This window comes from Sebastes fasciatus, chromosome 20, assembly GCF_043250625.1.
Source record: "Sebastes fasciatus isolate fSebFas1 chromosome 20, fSebFas1.pri, whole genome shotgun sequence".
Lineage (NCBI taxonomy): Eukaryota > Metazoa > Chordata > Actinopteri > Perciformes > Sebastidae > Sebastes > Sebastes fasciatus.
In genome coordinates this window covers 3,643,751-3,671,235 of record NC_133814.1, presented here as the reverse complement: position 1 = coordinate 3,671,235, position 27,485 = coordinate 3,643,751, and the positions used below count along the sequence as shown (strand labels likewise).

General features: G+C 41.6%; 1 protein-coding gene across 14 annotated transcripts in view; it reads left to right on the top strand.

Moving 5' to 3' along the window:
- The window catches only part of cacna1g (calcium channel, voltage-dependent, T type, alpha 1G subunit), a 331,510-nt gene that overhangs the window by 102,960 nt on the left and 201,065 nt on the right, over positions 1-27,485 (top strand). For all 14 annotated transcript variants that reach the window (XM_074619026.1, XM_074619028.1, XM_074619031.1 and 11 more), the window contains exons 3-4: positions 9,904-10,015; positions 26,838-26,971. In XM_074619026.1, coding sequence (XP_074475127.1) covers positions 9,904-10,015; positions 26,838-26,971 — 246 coding nt within the window. The remainder of the gene's footprint in view (positions 1-9,903; positions 10,016-26,837; positions 26,972-27,485) is intronic.

Genomic DNA, 27,485 nt, shown 5'->3' with positions numbered 1-27,485 from the left:
GCTGGAACATGGTCTATGGAAGCTCATAGGTGACTTTATTCAAATTCTAATGTAAACTTGACAATGTAATTCCACAATAGCATGATGCATTATTTTCATTTTTAAATTTCATTGAACATTTGAATATTGTCCACTGTACATCAGGTTAAGTCTTTGAAAATGAAATGTCAAGTGTAATTTTCCTTTTTATTCTCAAATTGTTAGAAAATTGCATTTTCATTTTGACTTAAATATTGCTTGCGTGAATGAAAAATCATGTTAAATTGTTTATTTATTATTTATCTTATTTCCAATTTTAAATAACATTTGAATATTGTCCACTGTACAGCTGGGTATGACTTAGAAAATTAAATGTCAAACATCTTTTGCATTTCCATTTAAATATGGTCATAGAACACCCATACAAAATATGAAAATGCAAATTTGACGGGGACGGGGCTCCCTGCTCCCGGTGCAACTGTCGACCGGGGCAGACTGTCCTTAGTGCGCCCCAACCGCGTCGTGCCGCCAGGGCGGGGCTCGGCCCACGTAAAAGGGGCCAGGGGTCTGCGGCGATGTCGTCAACCCACCCGAACAGTCTTGAAAAACGGACCAAGGAGTCTAACGCACACGCGAGTCAGAGGGTGCAAGCAAAACCCCGTAGCACAATGAAAGTGAGGGCCGGCCCTGTGGGGTCGGGCGCCCGCATCGTCAGGGAGGTGGAGCGTGAGTGCTTGCGATAAGACCTGACAGATGGTGACAAGAGGTTAACGTCACGCTGCCGTAAAGTGGTATCGGAGCCGTTTTGCGAGTACGAGTACATGAGCGATACTGGTATCGGTATCGGTGCATCCCTATTAAGTTATGGAATTGGGGTCGTTCCTGTGGCTTTCAGAGACCCTTAGTAATCTTTAACCCATCCACTTTTCCACCTTTTTTGCATTTAAGTTGAAATCATCTTATCCCATATCGTCTGAAAGCATCATGTGTTTTCTGTACTTGCTTGTTCCACATCTGTTTTAGAGCTGTATGATGCTTGCACTGAGTGAAATATTCAAACCCAAGACACCATGTTTTTACGGCTGTCCAGTTTCATCAAATCTCAGGACTCTCACTTTTTACACATTTCCCCAAAATTCATCCTGACATTTTTGGTATCCTTAGAAACCTTGTGATCTCCACTAGAATTTCAAATGTGTCTGCATTGCATGAACAGACAAGCTTGAGTTTTTAATGACGCTATCAGTGGATTTCTGCGCACTGTACTGTATGTCACGGCTGAGATGCCATGCCACTTACAGTCCATTGAGTGACTCACTAATGAGTGGAGCTCCAGGGAGGAAAACTACTGATTCAGTCTATTTATTTCAGCTTGAGGAGTTGAAGTGTGGAATACCTCTACTGTACAGTCGGTGATTGGCAGTTCTCTCACTCACGGATGTTGAAAATCTCTGTTACCTTTTCAATCTGGGAAAAAAACATGGCAAAACACTGTTCCATATCTCTCAATCTATCCACCAACATTTGCTTCTGGATACATTTAAGGTGTGATATATACTGCGCTGTTGCATAACCATGCTTTATTATATACCTGCAACACCTAGTTTTTGGTGTTAATGAGATTTGGGAGTGTGGAGAGGTGGAGTGTAGTGTTCACTGATGGTTTCCGTACCCACAGTATCTGATAAGGAAAGATTTATCTTTTTCGAGACATACATTTCATATTAAAAATGCAGTTGCAGATGCATACACCAATGTGCAAGGTGTAGGTTGGTTTCTACAAAAACTTTTACATGATGAACAGCAGGTTCAGTGTTGACGTCACGTATCTACAACAGCTCTCGATGTAGCTGTAGCATCACGCCACGCGCGGCGGCCCCTCGGTGGTGAGAGATATCGATTTTAGAGAAAGAGCGTACGAAGAGCCGAGGATGTGTGGAGATGCAGAACCACGTCCTGTGTGAGTTATAGTAAACACAATGAATAATATCTATTCGGAGAGGCTCGTCTGTATCGATCGCCCTCGGACTGAGTGCGCAACTCATCTCCCTCTGCTGAGGATTCATTCCCCCACTCATGAAAGAAAGAAGAGCTGGAGAGGACTCGATGAGATGAAACTTTTTCTTTTTAACACCAAACTTTGCTCTTTTGAATCTGTTACTTTATTTCTTTCTCTAGAGCCACACACACACATATACAGTATAGGCACACTGTTTCTCTTCTTTGTTGTTTGTGTCCTGCTGTCTGGTGTCAGATCATTAGTGGACAGAATCAGAGTGAATCAGCAGTGTGATGCAGGGGAGGACATGAGGCTTGCATATTGTTTCCCCTTCATTAGACGAGAAGAAAGGGACTTTAAATAGTGTACATGCTCGTGTGCGTGAGAGAGAGGGAAAGAACCCATGAGAGCAGGATACTTTTTGAGGTGTTGATGAGTTTGATATCGTTGCCTCTCTGATGAAAGCATTGTGGTGTGAGTTTGCATGTTTGTGTCTATGCTGTGTGAGCTTTGACAGAGCATATCCTTGTGTATCTTTCCTCTAATTGAATCCATCCCTCAGGGCGTCACCGCTTGTTTATATGCTGACACCATGAAGGTGTGTGTGTGTGTTCTAGCTGAAGGCAGAGAAACACTCTCTCCGTATTGTTTAATTATAGCCCACCAGCTGGGGAGGCAGAGGAAGAGAGTGAGGGGCCGGAGAGGAAGAGTTATTGATTGAATTAGTCAGATTATTCATATTTAATGTTTTGCTTTGTCTCCATCCTTCTGCCCGAGCTCTCTCTCTCCTCGGCCCGTCTGCTTTCTGTTAATACGTCATTTTTATTTAAGACCTCCGATAAACAAGACATTTCATACACTTCATCGGCTGACAGGGTCTGAAGTGCAACAGTAAAGCATGTCTGCTTTATACACGTGTGCCCAGAGGCAGAGAGTGAGGCTGCCAGATTCACAGTACTTTACTCATCCGACTTTGAAAAAAAAAGTTTCCTCATCTTGTCAATTGTAACGAGGGATGATCTACTTTTCTTTGGTTTGTTAATGTTTAAAGCAGTCTGGTGTCCACTATCTAGTGCAACTAAAATATAAGATTCTGGTAAATATCCTACTGCTAGTGTGAAGTGTAAATGTACTTCATATCAATAAGATTAACCAGACCCTTGTCCATGTATTGTACTTTTCAGTAATTCTGTGGATTGTGCAGTGCTAGCATTAGCATTAGCTGTCTCAAAGCGAGTCTATGCAACTGTTGGCAACAAGTGGCAATTGCTGAATTATGATGAATGCTAACCAGGGATCTAAACTAACTTTATTTTCACCATCCTCCCGGAACCGTCCCAAAATATAGCCTAAGCCGTCCCAAAATGAATGCGGACTGTCCTAAATTTAAAATCTCTGTTTTTCTAAATTATCATTAGTTAAAGTGGCAGTAGGCAGTATATTTTTGGCATCATTGGGCAAAAATTCCATAATAACCTTTCATCATATTGTAATTCAAGTGTTCTGAGAGATAACGAGACATCTACACCTTGTCATGGCTCTGTTTTTAGGCTTTAAAAAATCTAGAGAGACTTTGACCAATCACAGGTCATTTCATTGAGAGAGCGTTCCTATTGGCTGTGCTCCGGTCATGTGACCAGAACTTGGTGTTCCTTCAACAGATTTCACAATGGTGGCGGTGTCACAAACTTTCTCATTTTACAGCTAAACCGTGCACTACAAGATGATTCTGAAAACATATGAGGAGAGAAATAGGCATTAACGTAACATAATATTGATTCATATTTGATCAGCGCTGCCTAGTTTGACTGTTTGGTCGGAGTTCTTGAGTGATTGACAGCCGGCTCTCATAGACGGCAGCTGGATAGCAGACCTCAGATCAGCTCTTACTGCTTGTTTTCCTCCGGTATGTGAAATCTTGCAGATGCCGTTAAGAGCACCGGAGGACACAGAGGCACATGATTTTTTTCAGGTTACCTGTCTCATGTACTACTGTCACGATATAGCAACCGTTTTATAAAAATAACTTTTTTTAATCAAATTTGCTCCAATCTCGCCTACTTCAGCTTTAATCATTCAAAGTGACTTTTAACATAAATCGAACATCAAAAGCGCTATTTTTGTTCATAAATTTATAATTTATCCAAAACTTTTGTGGGATAAATTATAAATTAATGAACAAATTTGTTGGTTTGTCAGCATAATCATGGAAAAACTACTTGCCCGATTTTCATGAAACTCGGTGGAAGATTTTAGCACGGGCCGATGAAGAACCCATTCTATTTTGGAGCGGATCCGAATCACGGGGCGGATACACCCATTATTCTCCATACCCCGACCTGCCTGTGTCTATTGATTGTTAATGCAGCCTCGCTTACTAACAGACTAACAGACTATGTAATGCCTTCAGTGAACCACTCTGTCCAAAGCAGCAGACACTAATGATAGCCAGCATCAGTATTTATTTTGACTGTGATGACTGCCTTTTTGGTGACATCGTACAGAATGCTGAGTGCAAAAAACATCCATCCAGTGATTTGTAATGATTGTAGAGAGTTTTTGGGCATTTGTGGCATCAAATATCTTGTCAAAGATGTTGAGAGGCGGGAGGGCATACTCGGGGAAATCACATAATATGAGTGGTTTCTGTTCTGTTTACTGCTGCTGTAATTTTTTGTTGTACTTTGTTGCTGTCTTGTTTCCTGTGTATATTAGAGTTTTCATGCTGACCCGTGCAGTCTGAGGAAGTTTCCTTAATGAGGACAGCTCTTGATTCTATTGTGGTACGGACAGCAGTACAGGTTTTGAATACATTAAATTAGGAAGAGACCAATTACTCTACGAAATTCTTTAATTCTATTTGTAACATTGGTGATATCAGCAAATTATAAAACCCTGTTTATATTTGTTTTTTTAAGGGGTAATTATGAATTATAAGGTCTGCTTATTATACTAGTCTTGTGCAAACAGAGCTTGGAAGAAACCAAAGATTCATCCGTTAAGACCTGTTTAGTTTGAGTACTCAAGTAACCTTAGAAGGTAATTTAAAATATGTAAATTATCAATTGAAAGTTCAAATCTATTCCTAAACTGAGCATACATAGTGCTCAGGAAAATGCTTTTTAAAAAAAAAGTATATAAAAAGTCTTCAAAAAAAGTTGAAGAAGTTACTAAATGATGTAGTAAGAGTAAGTGGCAACAACATGTATTTATGTATAAATGGGGATGCACCCATCAGACTTTTTCAGTCACAATACCGATGGGGACCCTTGGGCTTTGGGTATCGGCCAATACCGAGTACTGATCCAATACAAGTGTTAAATTCATATTCGGCCGCCATTGAGAAATCTGTTGAAGGAACGCCAAGTTCCGGTCACATGACCGGAGCACAGCCAATAGGAACGCTCTCATAAAATGACCTGTGATTGTTCAGTCTCCCGTCAAGGGCTAGATTCTCTAAAGCCTGAAAACAGAGCCATGAGGAGGTGCAGAAGTCTAGTTATCTCTCAGAACACTTGAATTACAATATGCTGAGAGGTTATTATGAAATTTTTGCCCAATGATGGCAAAAACATACTGTCTACTGCCACTTTAATTTTAGACATAAGGTTGCCGTAGAACTAGTTGGCGTAGCAAATGTTTGATGTTAGCTCCCTCAGGTGTGCGGTCTACCAGCGTGCTGCTGAAGCATGACATAGTATGCGCACGTGTAATCAGACGCAAACATAGAATAGAATTGAATAGATCGACCCCATTGTCACAATGCCTCATCCAGCTATTTGAGTCAGTATTGGCCTGATATCAGTATGGGATTGGTGCATCCCGTATAAATACACATATCGGATGAATATTTATATCATATACTGAAAGAATGTGAAGTTTTCTGAACAGGGGCATGGAGGCCTCCTGAGAGATTAAGACATCTTTTTTTGCAGTACATAAAGCTTATGGAGTTTATTCTATGTCCAAATCTTAATAACACACCCAAACCAGAAGATTATAAAGTTTATAATACCCCAGCTACAACTTAGTCGGGGTATACTTCTGTCCGTTCACGTGTCACACTTTAGTTTCCGGAGCAGAACTCGAAAACTATTTAACTTAGGAACTTCAAATTTGGTATGATCGTTGACAGTGTGGTCTAGTTGTGCCTTTTGGGGGTTCGAAGTCCAGGGTGCCCAAAATGTTTAAAATGTTTCCTGAAGGGCAAAACCTTTTACCCCCTATTGAGCAGTGAGCGGGGGCATCAAGTGTAGTGTGCATTTTGTTGTTTGTTGTTTTCTGTAAAAATAACTTTTTGTTGTTGAAAGTTGTCTGTGAAGGCTACGGGTTAGTTGCGACATCTTGTTGTATATTAGAACATATAATCCAAATTGTCATGCTCATTCATTATTTCTGATGGAGGAGGAAATCCAATTGCTCAAATAAGCCCATTCAGAAACAACATACTGTAAATCAGTCAATTTATATAGTTGCGGTAGAAATGACGAAGTGAAACTTTAATGAACTAAAATGGCATTGTGTTTGGCTCTGATGTTTGTTAATGATTACAAAGGCAACACATGCGGCTCATTATTTTTAATTAGCCCCAACTTCTCAGTCCTTCACGGTGAACTTTTGCCGATGCTACCGCTGCGTGTCAACAACAGTTTGCTCACCCCTAAAACTTTTCAGTGCCACCGCTCTCAAACTACATGGGCCGGAGCTTTTGTTTCCTGTTTAATGATCCCACTCTCCATACTGATTGATCTTTTTAATTGCATCCCTTTGGACTCCCACAACTTTCTGTGCATCCTCCAGTGTGTGGCATAATCCTGTGTTGCCTAACCATCATTACCCAACTGATGCTGCTGAGGTGCCTTGTGGTCACACACTCAACTTCCCTCCAGCCTGCATCTATTATTCAATACTCCTGTTCAATACTGTATTGGAACTACCATAGAGTATCACATTGTAGCCCAGTATCCCTCGGAACTGCTTTCAAATTGGATGGATGATTCTGCAGCACATGATTTATGTCCAAAACAGTGTGCCCTTTCTTTAGCAAGGTATAAAGTAAAAGGTTGGCGGATGAGCACTGACTTTCATGCAAGAGACAGTAGTTCGCTTACCGTCACAGTCCAACACTTTAAAGGGGAACTGCTGTGATTCACTATAGTACTTCCGTAAGGTTAGGTGACTCATGACAGACAGATTACAAATATAATAATCAAAATTAAAGCAGTAGAGGTCAAGATATCCTAACTAGGAATGGTTTAAGCTCCAAAAAGTCCTGGATCCTACACTTCCCATAATGCAACTGCATAATGTCTGCAGTTCAGTTTGTCACACAGACTTTCTGTTTCAAATGTTCAGTCCTTAATAGGGATGTCATGATACCAGAAATTTAGTAGTCGATACCAATACCAGTGAAATTCTCTGATTCTCGATACCAATTTTATACCAAGGTAAAAAACAAAAGTAAAACAATAAATCCCATATACTTCAACATGCACTCCTTTATTACCGTTTGCATATATTTTTGTTAAGACGGTAAACAGGTCATAATTCCCTCTCTATTATCTATTTTATATTGGTGTGAAAACATCTCCTTCAAACAATTGGAGTAATCAAGTTTCTCGCCAAAAACTACATTTTACAAGATTACATTTGAACACACCACGATAACGTTAGAAATTAGCTTTGCCCAATTTTTTTTTCATTTTTAATGAATAAAGCCTGAACGCATCATAGTGTAAATCAATGGCACCTCCTGTGTTGAAATCGGCAGGAAGAGAGCTAGTTAACGTTAGCTGTTAGCAGCCAGTAAGCAGCACCCTCCTGCACGGAGCTAACAGCTAACATTAACTAGCTCTCGTCTTGCCGACTTCAACACAAATTTGTTGTTTGTAATGTAGCATTATCAGGGAACAAACAGGGTGCGTCCCCTGAATGCGTCGATAGTGCGTTTACAGCGTCCCAAACACATTTTCTATCATCCCCAGGACGACGGGACACCATTAGTCTTGAGCCCCGATGGTACTTACGTTTTCAGAATTTTGACATCGACTTGGTACCGAAGTATCGGCTCTCGTGACATCCCTAGTCCTCAAGTGATTACTCATTCCCCAGACAAATAAATTGACCTGAAATGAAAAATAAGTGGAGTGCCTCTTAAATGTTTTTTTTTTTATACCATATCCACAATATTTTGCTAACCCTAACCATTCTGTAGTTCAGTTTTTTGGTTAAAATCCATGTTGTTTGTTGATGTCTCATCATCAGTGTGCAGCCAAACACAAAGTGTGACATTCATTTGTGCGTCTTTAGGAAGTATCTGGTGCCAAAGTTTGGTGACTAAAAATAAGTGAACATTACATAAACATAAGTGAACACAATTCAACATGTTTTGTACCCTTTCACTCCTATCTCATATCTGACTTTGCTGCATCGCTTTTGCGGAGCAGTTAATGCTATAATCGATGGAGCAACACAGCTAATATGACGGTTAACTCCATTTCCAAACCTCAACTCTCTGTTCCATCAAAAATCAGTGCTGTCATGACGATTTGCATTTTGACTGGGAACAATGTCAACTGTCAGCTTGATATGCAGCTATTTTAGAGAGGAAAAAAGATTGTGTTAGTGTCATTGAAATACGCACGTTTTAGTCTGTGAATGCTGTCCTGTCTCCATTATTTCCCCTTGAACAACACTTGGGTCATGACTGGTATTTTGAAATCTATTGGCTGACTACTAATGCCAGACTATTGTACAAATATGGAGCTGAGATATTTGAGATTCTGTGTTTAGCTCTCTAGTACATCTTTTGTTTTCACAGCTTTTATCAGGTTGTCCGGCTTTCGCCGTTGTTGTTCGTCATTCACTCGCTTTATTTTTGGTGTGTGTCGGCTGTGGGGACCACGCTGACCCAGCTGCATTATGGGTCAGCGGGATGAATGAGCCAAGTGGCGGCAAATGCGATAAAAGACGGACAGGTCATTTATTTCTCACAGCCTGTGTGCACCTTTTTACACACATACAGATGAAAAGCACTGTTTTACTTTTAGCGCTCACACACACACACACACACACACACACACACACACACACACACACACACACACACACACACACACACACACACACACACACTTGGATGACAAACCGTCTATTCTGTCTAACATTGTTAACCAGGCGGGATGCAGGGTGCTGAATGTGAATGCAGTAGCGATCTATAATATATGTGGGCGTGTGTTTGTGTGTATGCATGCAGCCCACTTATCTCAGTCATAGTGTGTGTGTGTGTGTGTGTGTGTGTGTGTGTGTGTGTGTGTGTGTGTGTGTGTGTGTGTGTGTGTGAGAGAAGCAGTGTCAACCTAATCTGTGTTTGGTCCCGTCATTGATTGGTGTCACATAGCTCAGGCTGGCATTTAACCTAACCACATTAGGAATGCCCACTTTGACCCCCGTGGTCAATACAATTCAGGCGCTGCTATGCATCAGGATGTCTTCACATTCACTGTATTCATCCTCCTCTCAGTCAGCTTTATCAGAACATTTTCCTTTGATTAACGCCTATCACAATTTTTTATTTAATTCAATTAATTACGATTTTGGAATAGATTTTTGTAATGCCAGAATCAATGTATCTGCTTCATTTCAGTCTATGCAGAGGTAGAAGGAAGTTACCGCTTTTATTGTTGTATATCTATTCCGTATCCATCAACCAAAACAAACCGCAGCGAGCCGAAATGAGAAAACGGCGGAGGGTCTGCGTGGATCATCACTTTCTCAGAGCAGTTTATACATTTGCATGGGATAATGAGGTCACTGGAGGGAGTCTAAGTGGTTATTTTTGTTGTTTTTTTTTTTTTTTCAGACTCTTGTCATTGGCTTGTAAGCTGCTGTCATCTGTCTTATATTCCTTAACTGTTGTTCTCTACGTGGTTCGAGCGAGCGTCCATGTTGGTGATCCTGCTGAACTGTGTGACACTGGGCATGTTTCATCCCTGCGAGGACATGGTCTGCGACTCTGAGAGGTGCAAGATCCTGATGGTAAGACAATTTATGTCTTTGAAATGTTATATAATGAATGTGTTTTCTTTTCATACCTTGTTTAATATGGAAAATCCTAATTTTTATTTCCCCAAAGTAGTGGGGATACAGTATGTACTTAATGGAGTGGCAATATGTACACTATTCTCAGATTATCAGAATACCTATGCATGTATTATTGCACTTACACACACCACTTACTGACAGGGTCGTAAAGTAGCAGGATGGTGATTACTTTTTAAGTAACCAGTACTGTAAAAGATTACAATTTCAATTCAGTAATTACCTTACAGTTATTGTTTGCTACTTGTTTTGTGTTGCACCACCTACTTCGAACGTTATCAGTCGATTGAATGCGTGTTATCAGTGGTTATCGGCCTCATATATATATGGGTTAGATGGGGCCTGCTACACCTACTAGAAAGCTCAGGAGGCTTTTATTATCTATTCAAAGTCTGCGCAGGGAGGTCGGGGTGGGTGGATGGATGGTTCAAACAAACACAGGACTTTCACCCAGGAGACCTCTGTTTGTGTCCCATGTGAAATCAAACATCAATGTTCACTTATTTTACTCATACAGCCAATTGGGGCGGCTGTGGCTCAGAGGGTAGAGCAGGTCGTCCACCAATCGGAAGGTCAGTGATTCGATCCCCGGCTCCTCCGGTCACATGTCGAAGTGTCCTTGAGCAAGATACTTAACCCCAAATTGCTCCTGAAGGCTTAGCCATCGGTGTGTGAATGAGTGTTTGGATTAGATCCTGATGGGCAAAGTTGGCACCTTGCATGGCAGCCTCCGTATGAATGTGTGTGTGAATTGGTGAATGCTGACATGTAGTGTAAAGCGCTTTGAGTGGTTGGAAGACTAGATCAGCGCTGTATAAATGCAAGTCCATTTACCATTTACCACCGTCCCAATCGACCGCGTTGTTGTGGAAGTGTATCGCCCACCCTCCGGTTGCCTCCCTAGGCTAACACCATTAGCTCTGTCAGCAGTGTTACCGTTGTTTTAACTGTTAGCGTTACTAGCAACATTAGCTTCGAGCCACTGGCTCAGCTGTCGCCATGTTGAGAGCTGTGCAAGTGCAATAGAAATGCTCCAAATTTTGCATTTAGCACCTTTATGCACAAGTCAACCCACAGTCTGACTATCATGGGTCAAACTCCAAAAAGGCTGGATCCTACATTTCCCACAATGCAACTCAAGTAAGTCTTTATTGTGAGACCCTCCTTGCCTGGTAAACGGTGCCATTTTTCATACTTGACACTTCCCCGACACTACTGTTTTCACTCGCGGATTAGTACTCCCTTTGGCTTGTAAATTTGACCTGTAAAATATGTGGAGTGCCCTTTTAAAGTGTGTTGATAGTCAGTTATAGTTGGACCATGAACTCTTTATAGGAAACTGTGATTTAACTGTTGTTTGAAACGATGTTTGAGGAATCCTGTTGAACAAGGACACATGTATCACCAGCTTTCATTTATCTTCCTTGATCTGTATTCAATAAGACAACCCAGTGAAAGGCCTTCCAGTGGGATGAGCATGAAGAAAAATGAAAACACATTACAGAAACAACATTTGCACCCATAGATGTGACAACAGTAGATAAGGACAACAAACGCAGAGCAATAGCTGGAAAACATCAGACATTACAGCAAAGCAAATCCACCACAGCTTGTACGGCAGCTTATTCAAACACAGCGAAACAGATGGGGGAGAGCAGGAACTCTTGAGAGGTACGGCTACAATTTTCTAAACCAATGCCTTTGATAGAGTTTCCGAGCGAGAGAGAGCTACTGAGACAATATTTCCCATCGTATCTGGCCTTTGCAGCTCCCTCCATTTGCATTACCTCAGATGGAAAATAAACATCGTGCGGAGGCGTTTCCATTAATTTATGGACCTCCTTCAACCTAACAAACACTAATGGTTTGTTCTTGTTGTAAAACAGAGGATAGAGAAAACCCATTTTTTTTCAGGGAATGAAGCGGACTGAGGTGCAACAGAACAGATCGGTGTTATCTGGCACGGTACATCTTCTGCAGCGAATGGAATAATGTGCTCACAAAGTGGCTCCAAATAGATTGAATCAGAACAACGTCCCGTTATTTTATTGTCCACTGACTCAGTGAAATTGAGCAGTTTCATTCCAAAACGAGATATCTATCATTTAAAAGAATAGAGCCCTACTCCAGAGTAGATGCCTTCTGATACGAAAGCCAATTTATTGGGTAAGGAGATAATCATACTGTCAGTTTCTCTAAGAAATGGACGCATGTACATAATTTTCTGTCATGAAATCAAAAACATAACATTTGAGAGGAAAAAGGAAAGTAAGAGGAGTTGAAAGGAAAAGAAAAAAGATGGGAGGAAATGAAAAAGGAAGAGAGGAGAACAATAAAGAGGTGCAAAATGAAAGCCGAATTTGGAGAATAGGATGGGTTTGAGATGAAAAAAAAGCAACACGAAGAGCGGAGATTTTGTTTCCGGGCAGCCCGAGCTCATCGACTCCTTCCATCGCTCTGCTCAGGGATATGAGATGTGATTTAATTCAGTGGGTCTCCTCTCTGGAGCTTCAGATGAATGTACAGCCTCAAGGTTAAATGCATTCTCATTTATTCCCCGCTTCCTCCATTTCAATCTCTCCCGATCACTCTCCGCAACGATATGTTAAAAGATCGTAAAGGCGCATAACTACACACTGTTATGCTGTGGTCCGTCTTTGATCCGATTCACACTGTCTGGAACACACCGACTCACCAGTTTTCTCTCTATTTACATTCTCTCACATCTTGGTCTTCATCTTGGTTTAGGGTCAGGGTTAAATGATGATCAACAATGTTTTGAAGGGTGGTAAAAGGTTTCATAGTCATCGAAATACACAATGTGCTAATTGCTGTCGCTCACCTCTGTGACACTGTAAAACATCCTGAAGGATTTTGATCACTATAAAACATTTTACCATCATTCAAAATATTGTCGGTCATCATTGAACCCTGACCCTAAATTCGAACCCATCGGCGGGCAGGTGGGTTTTAAGAAGTTAACAAGAGCTCGTTTTGCCTTACAACCTCATGAAACCTCAATACATGATTTCCCAATTGATTTTGATGAGCACAGTAGAGTGGTAATAGAAAAATGATGCCATGTGGTGAAAATGGTTTCATGTAGTGTGCTTATTCTGTGTGCAGTGTAAACAAGAGTCTCAACTAAACCAGGAATTCTATACTTGTTCTTGTGAAAGAATACATAAACACAATACAGTCCCACACAAAGTGTGCAGAATCAACTTTTGTGTGATGTGGTGTGGTCTTTATCTCCAAAGCTTAAAACAAACTTAAAGTAGGTAGTTAAAAGGTGTAGATGTTGCCACAATTTTGTCCAAAATCGTGTAACGCTGGTTACTCGAACCATTTATGAAATACTTACTGCATTACAAAAGCTTTCGGGTCATGGTATTTCTCCCCCAGACCTAACAACTACTAACAGTTACTAACATTACACAAAAAGTGCATGATTCACTGGTGCAAACAATTTGATAAAAAATGTAAAAAATGCAAGGATTTTGGTGTGAAGTCTGCAGCTGTTAACATCTCACTTACTCATTAGGTGGGAAGATGGTAAACAAAAACTCTAAACTAAACCAACAAACGAGAACATTTGATAAGGTAATCTGTTGGCATCAGAAATAGTCATTCTCTTCCTTATGTCAAACCAAAGGTTAATATCCCAGAAATAAGCCGTCCTCTCCGAAGAAAATGTCTGTATAGGTCGTCTGTGCAAGAAATTTATCACTACTGTATGTTAGTAAGTAACCATTTCACAGACCACGTCAAGTACGTTAACATAGTAACTTGTACGTTACGTAACAAATCTATTTGAACCCAATCCATTAATTTTTCCTAAACCTAACCAACCATTTTATCATCAACGTTAACCACGTGTTTAAAACTGTGACCGTTTCACAACGTTAAATAGAATGGTCATATATGTCGTTTTCGGAATCAATAACTATGTTTACATGCACAAAATATTCCAGTTTTTGCCCTTAATCGGAAAATGCTTCATTCGGAATAAGGCCTAATTTAGACTATCCAAACAGCATATGCTGTTTACATGACCCATATCAATTTTGGAATATTGTCATATTCTGAATAATAAAGCAGTATAAACAGTGTGCATGTAAACATAGTCATTGGCAAACGACCCATTCTGTCATGATTTTATTCTTTCGGTCTTAGTGGCCGAGCTCTCCGATCAGGCTCGATCAGGCTAGCATCAGTGCTAATGAGGGTGCTCATCCAGGCCTCTCCACAGCTCTCCACTCTGATGCAGGCTAAATGAGCTCTCATCTCCTGACACAGCTAATGGCTACTGTAATGGTCACAGGCCACTGTGTCGCTGCAGAGTGGAGAGGAAGATGACCCACGCTTTGTGTGTCAGCATTGTTGAAAGGTTACCCAGAGGCCCTATTGACAATTTGTTTTTAATGACACTCGGAAGTCACTTTGAACTGACTTGTTTTCAGGTTCATTACAGCATGGTTGGATGATATCGAAAGTAATCATTCAATCTATGATTACATTGTTATTTAATACATCTTCTTGTTGTTTAAGAGTCTCAATTTGAGTTTTTTTAAAAGCCAACCACAGATATTGTTAGCGGCGTGGCTCTAGGGATGCCAGTCAGTCCATCACTTTGGTCCACACAATGTCAACAATTATTCAATTTGGTACACACATTCATATTACCTAAATCCTAATGACTTCAGTGATCCCTTAACTTTTCCTCTAGCGCCACCAGCAGGTTGACATTTGCGGTTTTGAGTAGGGCTGTCACGGTGAAGGAATTTCCCCTGCAGTGATAATGATTGGCTCAACAGCACGAAATGCTGTATTAGTGCAACTTCTAGATCACCAGTCTATTGCGGCACTCCCATTGCAAAGAATTTTAAAAGAAAAAAAACTTGAACATAACGATTGTGGCGGTTGCTTGCCATCCCCTGCTGTTAGCTTGTCGATATTGTCGTTATTGCGAAAGCCCTAGTTTTGAGTGTATTGTTTCGACAACTATTGCAATCCAATTGTTGTCAGTACAAACATTCATGAAAGAAAAGCTATGCAATGTCTAAATCACACATCTTTTGCATTTCTCTACTGCAGTTTTTTTGTTACTTATCAGCTAACACAATGCAGACACCAGTGTATCTGTGATCTGCTAAACTATATCCTTCAGGCTTCACACCAAACAGCGAGCAGAAAGTAGTATCCCTGTGTTGCTTATCTGCGGTATATCCCCCCTTGGAACACTTAATCCCAGATGATAAACAAACCTGGGCAGACTGCAGATGAGGTACAGAAGGGAACATCAGAGAGCACGCTATAGGAGAGCGAAACAAATAAGGGATAAGCGGTGATTTAGCCGATGGAGTAGTTTCAGAAAAAATGTCAAACTCTGATTATAATGTAGAAGCTTTAATGTCAAAGATTGTCTCTTTTCCTGAAGGAGAAATTTCAATGGAACACGGTCCGCTCCGAATGCTACGGCACACTCTTAACCTTCCATCGTCCCCCCGCAGCTACAGTACAAAACGGCGTCTGCGGAAAGAGAATTAAATCATTGCCAATACAATTGGAAAGCTGGGTTACCGAAAAATACACAGAGAGAAGAAGAAAGAGCAGGCAGAAGATATCTTACTTTAAAGCAAGGAATTTCTGTATGTGTGTGTGTCCTTCGCTTATCTCGAGAAACGTTCATCCAATCTACTTCACACTTGGTGGGTGTATTGCTGGGGACCCAAGGACGCGCAGTGTCAATGGTAAATGGACTTGCATTTATATAACGCTTTTCTAGTCGTCCGACCACTGAAAGCGCTTTACACTGCATGTCATCATTCACATTCATAGAATGCAAGGTGCTAACTTTGCCAATCAGAATCTAATCTAAATACTCATTCACACACCGATTGCTAAGCCTTTGGGAGCAATTTGGGGTTAAGTGTCTTGCTCAAGGACACTTAGACATGTGACCCGGAGCAGCCGGGGATCGAACCACCGACCTTCCAATTGGTGGACGACCCGCTCTACCCTCTGAGCCACAGCCGCCCTATGTAATGTGACAGGCGATCCTTTCAATATTAATACACTCTGTGTAAGCAGGCGAACAGGGGCTTCAGGGCTCTGCAGACTGAGTCCAGCATGTCGTCCGCAGCATGTCTTTACAGGCTGCGGCTCATTGGCTTTAGTTCACCTTTGCTGCTGGATGCTAGATATACTAACGTTACAATCCGACTCTTCTTCACTTCCCTGGAGTCAACGAGCAATGAGCGGTTCTCGAGAACGCTGCAAGCAGCACTTCAGGGGGCACGCATTCTGAATGTCCATTGGCTCTGAAAGGCTGGCCCCCCCGATAACGCCAATAAACAGTAATAACAGGAGCCAAGTAGGGGTGTAAGAAAATATTAAAAAAAATCAAATATCACGATATTATGTTTTGTTATACTGTATCGATTCTCAAAAACACTGACTCTATTTTTAATTAATAGTTTACATGCATAGATTAACTCAGTCAATACTGTATGTGCCCTCTCAAAGTAGCGCGATAATGTTGGATTTTACAGGGATGCAGATCCCACTTTTCTGATTGCATAAAAAAAGTAAACTTTTTTCCCCTCAGATTTGATGCATATGGTGGTGTGTTCTTTATACTTTGTACTATACAGTTTTCCCAAAATATGATTAAAAAATGCACGCGATATATTACCTTACCTACAGTATCGCAGTATATTGAATCGTTACCCCTGTGTCATGTTTAGTGCTGTGTATTGGCAAGAATCTGGCGATACGATACGTATCACGATAAAGTGGTTGCGATTTAATATATTGCGATACTGTAAGCAAGGTGATATATTGCAATTTTTTAAATCTAATTTTAGTAGTATAGTATAAAGAACACTCCACCATATGCATCAAATCTGAGTAAAACGTTTTTTTTTTTATGCAGTCAGAACAGAGGGATCTGCATTTGCATTTCTCAGTCCATGTAACGTCCAAAATCATAGCGCTACTTTGAGAGAACACATACACTGAGACGGAGCATCTCTTTGCAAGTGAAATAAAGTATTTACTGAGTTAATCTTTGCATGTAAACTATTAATGAAAAATCCATAGCGTTTTTGAAAATCAATACAGTATCCCAAAACATAATATCGCGATTTTTTTCTTACACCCATAGTCATGATGCGTATCGTATTGCCAGATTCTTGCCAATACACAGCTCTAGAGCCAAGCAATCGGCCTATTCCGAACGGGCGTGCGCTCTGAACGGCCACGCCCCAAACAAGCACTGCACTAGTCAGTTTAAATTCCTTGCTGAGCTTTTGTCATTTGTGTAGAACCAGAGTGCTGTTGCTGCATGAAACCACTGTAGGAGCTTTCAGGCCTGATTGGAAAACACGCGCACACAAACACACACACACACTGGTTCACCCCCACGTCAGCCTGGCATGTGCCCAGAGGATGGAGAAACATCTTGTGTCGATGCGTGTGTTTACCCCGACTGCTATGAATGGTCGTGATTGAGCTGAAAAGTCTCTCTCACAATATTATCTCCCTCCACCTGTGCGGAGTGGATCTCGACTGAATGGCAGATTACAGTCAGTCTGCCCTATTGTCCTCACCACACAAGGCATTCACCGCCTGCATCGGCACGTATGTCTGTCCGCCTGCCTGCACAGTGCACCTGTGTGTGTGTGTGTGCATGTGATGAAGGCATCTGACCCCGGTGATAATAGCATTCAGACTTGTGACAGGCAGAATTAGCATACATAGTGGCTGAGATTTATTTTCGGGAGAGGTTGCAGGGAAATGTTTGAATTGATGTCACCTGTTTCTGCCCGGAAGAATACATTTATATATACAACTTAAAGGTTCTCTATAAGATATCCAGAGCATTAATATAGCAGCAAACAACTATTTGCTATGTGAAGATATAGAGGAGTAATGTCTACCTGAGCAGAGCATGAAGTCGCTCGCCCTTTGTGGGTCTGTCGTAATCAGAGCTTCTCCTTGCTTTGTTGACATGGCCGGGTAAGCCGTGCATGCTTTTAGTGCATGTGAGCGTGCCCCACTGACTAGCTCACGGCCGTTGCTCTGCACTGCTCTCATACGGCGGTTACAGCTGATATCGCCGTCCCGACCAACGGCGCTGTGCAGAAGCATAGCACCCTCCCTCCGGTTCCCCCTCAGGTTAACACTGTTAGCTCTGTCTGCACTTTTGCCATTGTTTTCAATGTAAGCGCTGCTAGCACTGTTAGCTGCGAGCCGCCGGCTCAGCCGTTGCATTGTTGAGAGCCGTGTGGATGCAATAGAAAAGTAACGACGTAAGGCAACAATGTAAGGCAACAATGTAACAACGTAGCGTAACAACGTAGCGTAACAACGTAGCGTAACAACGTAGCGTAACAACGTAGCGTAACATCGCAGCAGCGGAACTTAAATAACGGAACTTAAATAACGTTATGTAACAAACATAACAAGCGTAAAGTCAACATTTACTTTTGGTTTCACATGGGTCTCCTGGGCGAAAGCTCTGTGTTTGACCCATCCACCGCTCCTCCCACCCGTCCTTAGTGGACTTTCTCGCTTGTTACACAAATTTTTATACCACGTAACTTTCAGTAAAGGTCGCTTGTCGTTCTACGTCACTTGCACTGACCGAATTCAGAAACGTCTACGTTCATCGTCTCTGTAATTTACAGAAACGTACAAGGCCAACATTTTTTCCTGGCTACTGGGCTGTCGGAGGTAAGGGTCAGCTGCAGCACTCACACCAAGGAGCTGCTAGCCTTCCAGGGTCACTTTAGCAGGGTGGATACTTGCTGTGGACTTCCTCCTACTTGAAAGACAGGCCCTCATGTCATTAAGTCCCCCCTGCATTGACTGGCTGCTGATTATTTAACCACAGCAGCCTGTGCTCATGTGCAGAAACACATGGCAATATTTGAATCGTGCGCCGGAATGTTTCTGATCATTCGTCAAAGGGCTGCGGCGCTTCACACTTGGGCACAATACTGTATCCAATAACCACTTTGACACTTGAGGATTTGGAGTGAGCCGCGTCAAGTCATTAGGGAGTGTTTTTAAGTGCACTCAGTGATTAAGTGCACTTAGAACATAAAGGCTCCCTTCAGGAGGTGATGAGAGGGCGTGTAATGTTGGCACTCGCTTGACGTATTGATAACACGCAATAAAGCCCGCTGATGTCTGTGTGTGTGCCTGGTGGACATGTGTGTTTACACTTGTTCTCAGGCAATGTGAGAAGCAACATGGGTGTTCACACACACATACACACACACACACACACACACACACACACACAGGGCTGTTAAAGCTGGCATGTGGTGTCACTGTTTAGGCTGAGAGGTTCACGCAAGCCTGAGGACACATGGAGAAATAAGCTGTCTGAATGCTTTATGTGTGTCCATACAGGGTAATTGTGTGTGAGAGATTGACACACAGAAGCACATGGTCGTGATATGAACACACACACACACACACACACACACACAGAAAAAAATAAAGTCAAAGTTATCATAAGCAAGCACATGAAAAATGACACATACCGTATACACATGATTAAGCACCCACGATGCAGCAGTGCACACAGTAAGATACTGCGGGAGACATAATCACACTAACAGGGGAGTGATACGGCTTCCCTTGGAGAGAAGGGGAGGCTGAGGGAGTAAACGATAAGAGGAAGATAAAGATGAGAGAGATGGAAGTCGGTTGTAGACGGGAGGAGGAGGAGAAGGAGGAGGAGGAGGAGGAGGAGGAGGAGGAGGAGGAGGAATGACAGTAGCTCACATACAGCAGGAATCCCATCCAGCTGTTACTGCAGGGAGACGAGAGTGGGAGACAAGATAAGAGTGGCTAAAGGCTTAATGTGTATCCCACCACTTCTTTTTCTTCATTGGCATAAAATGTGCTGGTTTTGAAAAGTGAAACTAAATTGTAGATGTGGAAAGAGAGATAACGGGTCGCTCCGTGTATTCAACCGTAAGACAAAATATGTCGGGTGCTCTTGGAAAACGGGGAAAAGAAATCAGGATAGACAGGAAGGCACTCCAAAATACTAAAACAAGTGGCAACGAGGAAGGAAATATATAAAAAATAAAAAAATTATTGTAGCGGCTAAATCATTAAAAAGCCAACATGTTTCGACCACTGTAGGTCTCCGTCAGGGCTTAAAAACAAACAGACAAAGCGGATGTGGCCTCACCTATATGGTATCAACAACCAATGGGAGGCAAACACATGATCACCATAATATTACAAAAAAAAATAACACAGAAACAAGTAATTTATGTCCATCATCAATGAAACTACTCCTACTTTTCAACGGAGGCTGCAAAACAGACATTGGAGGCTATATATATATACAGACAGAAGAAAAATATATATAAATATTTCTACTTCACAGAAAGCATGTTAGGTCTATATCCTCTTTAAGACCAGAGTACTTTAAGGCATCCAATCGATGGATCCAAATTGTAGATGTGTTGTTAAATGTGGGCGTTACCAGAGGTTGGGCGTTACGCTTCTGTGACAACGCGGTCCCACCACTGTAGGTTGGGGGTTGGCGTTATCTGTGGTAACCACTGTATGAGCGCTGTGGAGTGCGGCGGCGATTAGCCAGCCAGTGGGACACACACAGCTTCCATTCACATGATGGATATTGAATGAAGTACTCTATTAGTATCGGTATCACTTTAAGGGCACTGGCATCGTCATTTTTGAAACAATGCCGAGGCCCTACTGCTAATTCATATACATTTTTGCCACTTTGTTGCTTAATAGTTACTTAATAGTGATTAATCCCGCACCCACAGTTGACAGTATGAAGCTTTTTGCAATTGCTGTTCTCAACAGTCGGCGTCTGTTAAATCTCTGGTGCACAGGAAGTGAAGGCTTGTCCATTTCTGGCAAGCAGCAACAGTGGTTTGTTTGGAATAAATATAGAAGGATGAGCAGTGCTGTCTACAGTACCACCTACACAAAATCAAAAGACAAAGATTTTACAGTGCTGCCAACACTGTTTCATTGACAAATGCTATCTGTGAGATGCAGTGCAAAGCCACGGCAGCAACGAGCACAATATGCAATAACAACACATGCCAAACCTGAATGAAAAGTTGGGCCCTTTGAAACTGTTTATGAGTTATGATATACCCGTTAAAAGGGTTTCAGTTTGAACATTGTATACCCATCCCTTATATTATCTAATTCACCACTTTGCTTCCACATTATGAATATTCATCCCTCACTGTTTCTAAGAGTTTTGGATAGGATTGACTCGCCTCTGAGTCCTCTGCTTTCATTTGTTGGCCTATTTCACACTTTTGTGACTGTCACGCCGAATGAAAGCCAATTTCGCGAGGCTTGTCCGAACTGGGATTAGGCTGGATGATATTATAATTAACTTTTTTTCAGTTTTGTTGTCACATAATGTGAAAGTCTCATTATCCTTTGGGGGGATATTCCGAAAAGTTGCAGAAAATATCCAACGGAGTTCAAATCTTCTGCACCCTCTGTGAATCTCCTCACAGGGAGAGAGGACGCAGTGGAGGGTATAAATTGGGAAGTGCGAGAGCAGTGAGCCATTAAGCACAGGTCACTTGTGTCTATACCCTGTGAGGCAGACATGTGTGTGTGTGTGTGTGTGTGTGTGTGTGTTAGGCTTCTCCGGTCTCCACATGGGCGTACAGCCAGTGAAGCATGGTGACGGTGAACACACACACACACACGCACACTCAGCTTGGTATCATCAATGTCAGGAAGCCTTAGAGATATTAGCCTGTGATTGATGTTTGTATCTACGAAGCTTTTCCTGTATGTTTGGATTTTAAATCCATTCCATGTTCATCAGGATCATGCGACATGCTTCACGCTCCACTGATGTGTGATACAAATTTTCGGCGAATCAATATCCTGATTGCAGAAGCTGGGGAATGCCTTAGGCCAGCATGTCCTGTTGTCTTTAATGCATGTATGTGTACATCTGAAGTGTGTGTGACCAAGTGTGTGTGACCAACCTACAATTTAACTGCATTCGCAGAAACGTTTCGAAGGTAACATATTTTCTCCTGGATTACAGTCGCAGTTTTAAACGGTTTTAAACATGTGGTTAACGTTGTAAATTGGGGGAAAAAAAACACAAAGAAAAAATGCGGCTACACTACTTGGTTTAGTAGAAAATAGGGCTGTCAATCAATTTAAATATTTAATGGCGATTAATCACATGATTGTCCATAGTTAATCACGATTCATCGCAAATTAATCACACATTTTTTATCTGTTCAAAATGTACTTTGAAGGGAGATTTGTCAAGTGTTTAATGCTCTTATCAACATGCTTTATGCAAATGTATGTATATATTTATCACTGGAAATCAATTAAGAACACAACCTGTTACAACCTGTTTAACCTGCTCCGCGACAAGCTAGTATGCCATGGACATGTATGACATTAGAACCAATGGATTCCTTAGGTTTTCTAGTTTCATATGATGCCAGTAGCTTCACCCCAGCTTTAAAAATGAGCCGCTACAACCTAAAAATCAGTTGCGTTAAAACGTTACAGAAATCAGTGGCATTAAAACAAATTTACATGTTATCGCGTTAACTTTGACAGCCCTAGTAAAAAAACATCATGATTTGGCTAAAATTACTACATTTTTTATGTAATTTAAAAAGAGTGAACATTGACATTAAGTTTAATAACATAACATCAATAACATTATTTTACCACAAAACTTTCATCAACTGTTGCGTGAAATACGTCCCCTGCTATGCCCGTCGCTCGTTACACTTGATGCCGCCTTCCGCTGATCGTCTTTACAAACGTATTTGTGATGCGTCAAAGACAAAATACGTTTCCCTCAAAACGTAATTGAGAATGCAGTTTAGTTGCACGGGAACGTAATTTATAGGTGACCATTTCATTGTATATAAAGATGTAATATATATTTATTGTCCATGTCCACCTGCACAACCCCGCCACACTTAATGTGGCCATGCTAGAATGAGATTAAATGGACACATTTTTAGCGTTGACATTAACACACGTGACTTCATTTGAAAGCATCTGTCTCGCCTTTCGGCAGTGATGTGGTTTATATGTGATCAGAGAGTAAATGGTGATGAATGTGAGATGAGACCAGGCTGTGTCCATTCATGTATGGTCACGTAGTTCACCTCATCCATACCTGTACATAGTCAGAGCAGGCTCAGGTCCAGGGAATGGCTCGTGTGCCACAGGCCCGTCCATACCTGGTTCTTGGCTTCATTATTTTTTGAATTTTTTTCTTTAAAGGGGATTCTTATATTACGGGTTCTGCAGGGGTGCAGGCTTTAGCTAATGCAAAATAGATGAGTAATGACTCCCCAGCAGAGACAAAAGGAACGGCTCCATCATTTAAACAGAAGAAAAGGATGGAGTATTAGAGGAGAGAGCAATGCAGTCATTTTATGCTCAGCATGGCGGTAAACATTTCTCCTCTTCTCTATTTCTCTCATCGCTCGTTCTCCCTCAGTCGTGCATCCTGGGTCGTAACGCCTGTCAATAGTTGGACTTTCTTGTTATCTTTCCAGCAGACTGTTGATGTGCCCTGCTATCCGTCATGCAAGATCCACTGTGCAAAGCATCTTCTGAAAAGCTGATTACTAACGAGGACACAGTGCTTCTTTGCTGGTCCAATAAGGTAGATTTTGGAGTACACCAGCCACAGTGGCAGGTGGACAAAAAAGTTAATTTCCACTGGTTGAATTAGTGGAATTATCCAAAGGCAGACTACCCCACTATCCCAAGAAATGAAAAAGCTGAATATGAGGCTAAGAAAAAGCTAAGCCAATTATGGAGAGGTCGTCTAGGGCAAATATATTATCTTGCACTAATATGTCATGTAATTGAATTAGAATTGCTTTCAACACCTTCAAAGTCATCAGTCACTTTGATTATATGACCATTTAAAATGGTGCAGCAATTAGAAAGCTGTGATCATGGTACAGTACTTCCATTAAGTAATGTTATGGTATTCATAATGGCGACGCTTACACGATGACGATGCATAAAACATCCATATCACTGTTACGATTTGCCATGTACCGAGACATAGAAAAGTTGGTTCCAGCAGTGAGACTGTTCGGATTAAATTTAGATCAAACACTGAACTTTTTCTTTTGGGTGATTATGCATCGCTGAACAATCTGCTCTGAGGCTCTTCTGCCTCTTTGGAGTAAATGAGTGGTGTGTAAAACATCTGGAGTGATGTACGGTCAGTATTAGGGAGAAACCTTGGGCAGCTGTTTGCTAAAGAAACCAACCGTCTGATAGACTGTATGCCCTGGAAATAGCAGTGCAACCCCATATGTTGCGTAAAAAGCTTTTGGGATTTCTTGACAGACTAAGTGCTCTCCAAAAGATGGGACGGAAGAGACTTTTGAGTTACACAAACACACACGCACACAGCATATACATTCCCGTGTGAACCTCTACATTTTACTTACAGTGAACTTCAGAGCAGCGTGAGGCTAGCTTCTGCCTAAGCTAACAGGATTTGATATATTTATACATTTCTATGTTCATGTTTGGATGACTCATCCATCAGTGGGTGTCCTGTGCCTTGATCTCCTTCCAGAATATTTCTTTCATTTTTTTTGTCTGTCTTTGAGCCGCATTCTTTTCCCCTCCTCATCTCCAATTCCTTCTCTTCTGCGATTTGAAATGTACTTATTGATTTTCATATTTCAAAAATTAAGTTTTTTTAAATTTATTTATTTATTATTCCTGTCCAATTCCCGTCCTCATTCTCGTCCTTGTTTTCTTCTTCGGTCCAGTTTGATAATGATGGAGAGAGATGAAGCTCGACCAGACAGCCAGACACCCAGTAATGAGGGCAGGAATACTGATTAGTGCTATGAGAGGCCTGTTACAGGTTATTACATTATATACTGAGGCCATTTGTCACTTGAGCCCCTGTTAGGTCTGCCTCACGGTGTGCACAACCATCCTTAGGCCAGAGGACCCATGTGGTCGACAAGCATCTTGCTTGCTGAAGTGTCCTCGAGCAAGACACTAACTCCTTTGTAGCTGCACAGAGGCTGTTTTCTTTTTCTTTTCTCTTCCGTCCTTCCACAGGGAGCCTGCCCTCCTGACGGCAGGGCAAGGAGAAAAGAGGGTTCCTCTGTGGGAGTTAATAAAGTATCACATTACTGTCTAAGGTTCTCAGTGGGCTATTTTTAAACCTCAAATATGACTTATCAGAGCCTGACTATTACATTAATATGGCTGATAATATTGTCCGATCTCATAGGTTATAGGTACTTGTTTTTCTACAGTGCCGCAGGTACCGTCAGGTCTCGAGACTAATGGCATCCCGGGGACGATAGAAAATGTATTGTTTCCCTTTATAATAGTACACTGTGAACAACACATATGTGTTGAAATCAGCAAGACGAGAGCTAGTTAAGGGTAGCTAGAAGCCGGTGGGCAGCACAGTCCTGCTAACAGCTGAGCTAACGTTAACTGGGGTGCAGGCTCTATTCAGTAAAAATTAATTCTAACGTTATCATGAAAATTTCTTGCATCGGGACATCCCTAATCAACACTTTCTCACTCCAAAATTGTCATATACCGACTCAGTGAGTGGCCCTACGCTTCAAACAATGACGCTCTAGGTACCCCCCTGGCGTCAGTTTTGGACATGTAGGTTTATTTAGTTTTTAAGTTTACTCACGCAACAAAGGTACTTCGTTAGGTTTAGGAAAAGAGCGTGGTTTGGGTTAAAATAAGTACGTTTCCTACGTAAAATAACTGTTTGTTACGTACCTGGTGTTAGCAAAGTGCAGAAGTTACATAACAAAACTATGTTAAAATAAGTGTTTTCACACGGGACACGAACAGCGGTCTCCTGGGCGAATGTCTTGTGTTTGTTTGATCCATCCATCCTCCCGTCCAGCCCACCCTACACAGACTTTCTCACTTCTTATACTACGTCATGGTGCTCTGATAATTTAATAATGACGCGGATGAGTTTACTTGCGAGTTAGATGAAAGCCTAGTGCGTCATATACAGACGCTAAAGGGCGCCTTGGTGTGGTGTGTTGTATGTGTGTATGCTGTATAATATACAGTATATATAGGATATGTTGGCCACTAAATTACAAGAAACAAGAAGAGAGAAAGGTCTGTTGGGTGGTTGGTCAGTCCACCACTTTGGTTCAGACGGAAATATCTCAACAACCATTGGATGGATTACCATTTAAATATTGTGCAGACGTTCATGGTTCCCAGAAGATGAAGCCAACTGATTTTGATGAAACCTTGACTTTTGTTCTTTTGCCACCAGCAAGCCAAAATGTTCACACATCCAATGGAACATCTCACACACCTACTAAATGTATTGGCTCAACATTTTGTTCAGACATTCATGGTTCCCAGATGATGTATCCTGATGTTTTCGGTGAACACTTGGCTTTTCCTCTCGCGCCACCATCACACGGTTGGCGATTGTGGTTTTGAGTGAATGTCACATGTCTCAATGTCTCAGGAATTATTGCATTGATTTCCATGGAATTTGGTAGATACAATTGTGTTCCCCTGAGGATGAATTGTAGTAAGTTTAGTGATTAGTAAATTGTAATTTTGTCCAATACTTTGGTTTATGACTTGGTTTAATACCTGCAGAACTTAGCTGTTCTTTGTGTTGTTTACTTTCCATGATAATGCTAAGTCGTATTTTCTGTGTCTGTCTCTCTCTCTGCAGAAATTCGATGACTTCATCTTTGCGTTCTTTGCCATCGAGATGGTGATCAAGATGGTGGCTCTGGGGATTTTTGGCAAGAAGTGTTACCTCGGAGACACGTGGAACCGCTTGGACTTCTTCATTGTGGTGGCTGGGTGAGTCGCGCAGTTGCACGCACACAAACACAACAGGTGGCCAAGCATAACCATGCGTAAACACTGGAGGCTCGCACAGGAAGCATATATACACACACATGCAACAAATTTGAGTAGCGATCAATCTGCATGTCGGGATTTGAGCACGCAGGGACAGATTCATGAATCTAGTAGACTTTCTGAGCTTGTAAATGTAATTGTCACCAGATTTCAACAAACTGCAGGGGCTGTCTTTGCTCGCTGGCCCCAGAGAAGAGCAAACGACACTGGATTTGAAGCATGAACCTGTTAGAACCGGTCCTCTATGTAACACCCAGGCTTCTTTCCTGTGCGCTCCACTGGGTTTGTCATTAAATGAATTTACCCCGAATGTCCTGTAAAAGCCTTTTAAATAGAAATTGGTAGCAAGTACCCTCTTAGATTCTTTAAGTGCTCAGAATCTGTCAAGCAGCCGGAGAGAGTGAGATCAGATTTAAAGAGCGAGGGTTTGAATGCAAAATGAGCTTTTCTTTTG